At 52.3% G+C, this 6,366-nt stretch overlaps 1 protein-coding gene across 1 annotated transcript; it reads right to left on the minus strand.

Annotated features, from left to right (window-relative positions):
- Positions 1–1,480: 1,480 nt before the first annotated feature.
- On the minus strand, positions 1,481–2,175 carry LOC123092475 (probable calcium-binding protein CML10; the record flags this gene model as incomplete). The annotated part of the gene is given in 1 exon segment (XM_044514264.1): positions 1,481–2,175. A coding segment is annotated over 1 exon segment (432 nt), but the record flags the coding sequence as incomplete, so codon positions are not given.
- Positions 2,176–6,366: the final 4,191 nt, after the last annotated feature.

Raw genomic sequence — 6,366 nt, forward strand, 5'->3', positions numbered from 1 at the left:
AAAACGAGAAGAAGGAAGGACACCTCTTGTGCCTCCGCTGGGTAGGAAACTTACTTGAATCTGAGGCGAGGCTGAGTAATGAATGACTGAAGGCACCTAGTACGTACCAGCTGCTTGGCCATCCTTCTGCAAGCTTTTGGAAATTTCCAGCCTACAGCGGAGGGACGCCCACCTACTACTCCTATGGAGACCGGGAAGTCGCACCTAGAACAACTATACTACTCCAGTGAAATGATCGAGCAATTGCAAAGGGACAGGGGCTGTACTAGTATAGTGTCATGCCAATTTCGCCGGTGGTTCCTATTCTCAGTCCCAGCTCTGTTTGGTGCCCATGCATGCACAACGTTTTCGCTATGTTTCCTTCATCGGCTCCCGTGACTGAATCCAGTATGGGGCATGGCGGCCAAACGTGGAGTTTATAACTTGTTTCTTGTCCAAGTAATTGCCACTTGGGCCATATGTTCTTGCCAGCCGCCACTTGCCTGTTCTACTAATTGCCTGTGGAATGAGACACTGCATGCTAGTCGATGATCTTGTTAGAGCTGGATCTTTCTGAAGGGCATGTTCTAATGGATTGTTGCTGAAGATGAGGGGCTAGGTAGCTCGTGGGTTATCTGTCCCGGCGGCTGCGTCATCTCACTGAAGATGGGGAGGTCGTGGGCTGTCTGTCCCTACGCGTGGTCTGATATCCTCTTAGCGCGGTAGCGTCATCTGCATGTTCTACATTACGATCATGGTACTATTTCCCTCTTTTTCGGACGCGGTATCATGCGTACTCCGGTATTGTTGGTATCCATCAATTTGTTGCTGATGCACTATCAGCATCAAACCGTCTATCCAAACAGGTAAACTCCGGAAGCTCAGGGCCAATGACCCATTAATTGTCGGGGGTACTACAAGTCTACAACCTTGCACCACAGCACCTACATTTTTCATAGTAAAAAATCATGTTCGTGTATTCCATACGATCATCTTCACCGCCCAGTCATCACTCAGATCCACTAGTAAACTCCACCTGTTCGACAAGCACGCAAATCTTTTTTTCGAAAACCGGGCAAAAACCGATGCACGCAAATCTTATGTTACGAATAAACAAGAATAATCTAGATGTTCTTTAGCAAAACGGATTATAAACAATACATGGAATTTAGATTCTTTTTTGTTCTGTTTTGCGCAACATGGAATTAGATTCTTGGCGTCGTGTCATTGTTTATAGAACTGCAGCCTTTAGCTCGACTGTCAATTTCATCAGAGGTATTGCAAGTTTGGGCTACAGCTTGAGGTTTTGTTGTTCACGCTACTCGGGCAGAATGATTGTCTTGACGAATCAACGGCAGCGAGCCTGCCTGGGTCACATCGACATGTCCCTTTCATATACAGATTCGTATATTCACATGAGGCCGGGTGTTGAAGATATAATTTGACATAGAACTGCAGAAAGCAGAAGCATTATACTACGAGACTCAAGGACATTATGTGATGAGCAGAAGTGAAAATCTGACGCCAAATACACAAGCTGACATAAAAATCGACATGTGACATGGAGCTGGTTTTTCAGTGTCGATGCAGCAGTTCCGATATATATACAGCAAAATTAATGGCACACCCATAATGTTCGTGTGATCTGCGACTAGCTAATACGTAGAGTAGTAAGTATTTCGCGGTGGGTCGTCGTCGGGCGTATTTACACGGTCTCGCAAAAGAATGAAGGAACAAGCGGGAGCCGAGTGCACGCCTTGAGGTTCAGGCGCGGACGTTCCCCTGGGCGAGGCCGAATCCTTTGCCGTTGGCCATCATGAGCTTGAACTCGTCGAAAGAGACGAGGCCGTCGCCGTTGCGGTCGACGCCCTCGATCATGCGGCGGCACTGCGCGACGGTGGCGGCCTCGCCGAGGCCACGCAGCACGCGCGCGAGCTCGGCGGGGGAGATGACGCCGTTGCCGTCGGCGTCGAAGACGCGGAAGGCGTGCCGGAGGTCCTCCTCGACGGCGGCGTCGGGCGCGGCGTTGATGGCGGCGAACTCGGCGAGGCTGATGTAGCCGTCGCCGTCCGAGTCGGCCTCCTCCATCATGCGGGACACCTCGTCGTCCGTGACCGCGTGGCCCACGCTCTCGAAGAGCGCCGCCAGCTCGGCCCGCGAGATCCTGCCGTCGCCGTTGGCGTCGAACTTGCGGAACACGCGCTCCATCTCGTCCTCCCGCACAGAGGGCGAGCGCGCGGGCGACGGCGGCATCGACGACGACTTGGAGGAGGAGGAGCGCCGGCTGCCGCCGCCGCTGCGGCTGCGGGAGAAGAGCGCGCGCATCTTGCCCATGGAGAGGGAGATGGATGTGGTGGCGGTGCTGTCGCTGCGCGATCAAGTGGGAGGTTTGGATCGGATGATGTTGTGAGGTTAACAGGCGGGTTGAGGATCTGGAGCTTGGGGGGCGGGGCGTACTTATAGGAGGGAGGGAAGGAGGACGCGGTTTTTGGGCTGTTGCTGCCGTTGAGGATTCGGTTGCGCGTGAGCGGCGGCGGGGCTGACAGGTGGGGGCCAGCGGGGTCCGGAGCCTTCCCGACGCCTAACCTTTCGGACGGAGTTGTTTGCGCGTCTTTTCCGTTGGGTTTTGCTCCCATACGGATAGGGACAGGGATGCCATGGCATGGCGCCCCTGCTTTTGCGGCGGGGGCGGGGGAATACCGACTACCGGCTGGAGCTTTGCGGCGGGAGCGCGTACAGCTGCGGTGGCGGTACCTATCCTATCGGGACTCCTCTGCTTTTTTGTTCTTTCTTTCTTTCTTTACCGCGGCGCGAACGACCACGCGTGCGGTGCAAGCCAAGTCGTCGAGCCTCGTCGTTTGTCACACGCAGCAAAGCATCGGCGGCGCCGCGACGACCTTTTACGAAACGAATCAAGCGGTGAAAAATCGGCCGTACGCGTCCAGACCGACGTGGCCATGATCGCGACCGTGAGCGAGGCCGGCGCAGCGGCCACCAGGGCTCTCTCTGTCGCGTTTTGCCGGGCGCTAGGTGCTCCGTACGCTCTCTGGCTAGCTGCCGCGTCGCGGTCCGGGCGCGACGTGGAGGCCCTCCGCGCGTTGGGGTCTGGGATCTGTGGGTCGCGTCGCGCTCGGCTGGTGCCCCCGAAACCGGGGGCCGGGGCCCCGTTGGTGGTGGGTGTGAGACGACGGGGGAGGAGGTGGCGTCGTCGTCATGGATTGGTTGCGAGACATGACTGCACGGGACGACGGGAAGGAGCGGCCCGTCGTTTACACCAACGGCGAGGCCGCTGCAGACGCGCGGCGTGTCGATCGCTTCTTTGCGTGGCGAGCATCACCAAGGGTGTGCTTTGCTTTTGAGCCGTGCCTGACGACACGGATGATCTCGTAGAGCAGCCAATTCGCGCGCACGTCCATAGTGCGCATCGTAATCTGTTCCAGGAGAGGATCGGGAAATCAGACAAGGCGATAGTTGCCATGGACGTGAAGGAGAACCGATTCTTTTCCTCTATATTTTTTTTTTGTGTGTGTGGCAATCTCTGATTCTTTCCTTTGACGCGAGAAGAAGAACCAGTTTGGCTCTTTCTGAAAAAATATCTTCGCCGTCCGGACCGTAGCAGCGGCTAATCATCAGGCTGCCAAGATCCCCCCCTGTAGCTTAGCCTGTCACTGTCACGATAAGGAATGGTCGGCGTCTGGTCAAAAAAAGAGAGGCGTGGGACTGCACCGTGTGGGCACGTGTCATCCGGTCCGCGAGAGAGAGTCGCCACGTGTTTCCTCTTCTCTTCTCTCCCCTGGTCGTTTTCGCTCATCGCGTATGTTCTAGAATGTTCTTCTGTCATTCGGCAGTCAAAGTCAGGCCGACATGCACCGTCAATCGACAGATGGAGGATCGGGATACGAAGGGCGGAGAGAGATATCGTATCCATCCGTCGCCAACTCGCCATGAACACTCATTCCCGAATTCTGAGCAGCAGCGACGAAGCTTCCCTGCGTGCTGCCGTGAGTGGCAAGAGAAAGGATGTGCGGGTTCCTCGATTCATAAACCGTTCACGGCTGCCGACTCGCATGTCGTGCAGTGCAGAGTGGAGGACGGGATGAACTTTGGCTCACCCGTGCGAGGTACCGTACGCAAGGAAGTAGCTGCACTTTGTTATGTGTTTCGTACGCATGCCCGCACGTTGCTGATGGAAGCTTTGTTAACCGAAAATGTAAGGTTGATGTAAAGAAACAATAGAGGGTTTAAGCTTAAAAAACAATACAAAACATGAATGAAGAGTATAAACAGGGGAAAGAGCTTTTGAATTGCAGTTATGAAATTGTCATTTCTAACATGACGGTATGAATGATGAACTAACATAGGTATAGTGATGGATTATGGATGGGTTTAGGCCCATATAAGACATTAATTCCTGGTTAATCTTGAGGCCCATGTATGAGATGGCAAGTGGTGGGAAGTTTAATCCCACCTTGCTAGTTGAGGAGAGTTGAGACCCCTTTGTAAGGGCTGCTGTACCACTTGTCAGTGAGAGTTTGGGAAGAGGAGTGGTACACGCGCGCTCCTCTTCCTCCTCCGACGCCCGCGCGCGCGCGTGCCGCGGGAGCCGAGACGTTGGACCCTTCTCCAGCAACCCTTGCCGGGAGTGTGTCGACGAGTGACCTAGTTCGGTTCACTCACTCCCTCTCGCGTAACCTAGCCGTCATCTACTGTTTCTTGCTCAGATCGGCAATAAGGTTTTTGGGGAGCGTCTCGATGCGACTGCTCCCGATCCGTCCCCAGCTCCATCCGCTCTGCTTCCACTACTCCCCCTGCATCAACACCATGGCAGACGCCGCCGCCGCTAAGAAGGCCACAGATGAAGCTGAGGCTGCTGTTGCCGCCGCCGCGTTGGCCTGGCCAACCGGGGGGTATGATCTGTTCATCCCTCATTTACTCGTGTTTGTGCTAGCCGTATGTATGCTGCTCATACAGGTTTGCTTCTATGTTCTGTACGTGCTATTATGCTTACAAATCGGTATGAGATTCATACCTTATTTGCCATGTTTACTGTTTACTCGTGGATTAGTCTAATTGGAAAAGTGCTAATATTTCCAACAATCCAAAAACCTTATTTTAGGCACTTTTCAATTCAAGGCTTTGCTGCGACACTGAAACCCGAAAACTTTATTGGGACGCATTTCAAGCGTTGGCAGACAAGGACCACCTTGTGGCTCACAACAATGAACGTGTTCTGGGTTGGTGTTGTGTCTTCCACAGAAACGATGTTCCTGAACAGGAAATGGCGTTTAGGGAGGCAACCACCATCTTTGTGGGAGCCATTCTTACTGTGATCGGAGACAAGTTGGTTGACGCATATCTCCATATGCGTGTTGCCAAAAACTTGTGGGATGCGCTCGAAGCTAAGTTCGGCGTAACCGATGCTGGGAGCAAACTGTATGCCATGGAGCAGTTCCATGATTACAAGATAGTTGATAACCGTTCTGTATTGGACCAGGCTCATGAGATACAGTGCATCGCTAAGGAGCTGGAGCTCCTGAAGTGTGAGCTACCGGACAAATTTGTCGCGGGTTGCATTATTGCAAAACTCCCTCCTGGATGGAGGAACTTTGCTACTTCTCTCAAGCACTTGAGACGTAAATTCTCTGTTGAGGATGTCATCGGTCATCTCAGTGTTGAGCAGAACTCGAGAGCAAAGGAGTCACATGTGAAAGGGGTAGAGGGTTCTTTTAGTGCCAATGTGGTGCAGAAGAACTTTCACAAGTTCAAGGGAAAGAACTCTGTCTAGCAGAATACTACCTTTAAGAAGAAGGGTAAGAAGAAAGAAAAAAAGAGAGATGGCGGCTTTACTTGTGGTTCAGAGGAACACTGGGCAAACAAGTGCCCAAACAAGTATAAAAAGTCAGGACAGGACTCCAAGTCTGTCAATGTCACTCTGAGCAACAATGATGCGACATCTGGGTATGGTAATCTGTTTACCATACTTTCAGTTTGTCAGTCCACCGATTGGTGGGTTGACATTGGGGCCAATATTCATGTGTGTGCTGATGTGTCTTTGTTTTCTTCTTACCAGGTCGCACGAGATTGTTCCGTCCTGATAGGTAATGGCTTGCATGCTTTAGTTCATAGTGTTGGCATGGTCGATCTGAAGTTTACTTCGGAAAAGATCGTGCAACTGAAGAACATGCAGCATGTCCCCGCCATCAAGAAGAATCTCATTAGTGGCTTCCTTCTATGTAAAGAAGGGTTTAAGTTAGTATTTGAGTCTAACAAAGTAGTCGTATATCGATATGGACTATTTGTTGGAAAAGGATATGAGTGTGGTGGTTTGTTCCGCCTTTCCCTGGAGGATTTCTGTAATAAACTCGTGAACCAAATTCATTCTAATGT

The sequence above is a fragment of the Triticum aestivum genome, chromosome 1B (assembly GCF_018294505.1).
Source record: "Triticum aestivum cultivar Chinese Spring chromosome 1B, IWGSC CS RefSeq v2.1, whole genome shotgun sequence".
Lineage (NCBI taxonomy): Eukaryota > Viridiplantae > Streptophyta > Magnoliopsida > Poales > Poaceae > Triticum > Triticum aestivum.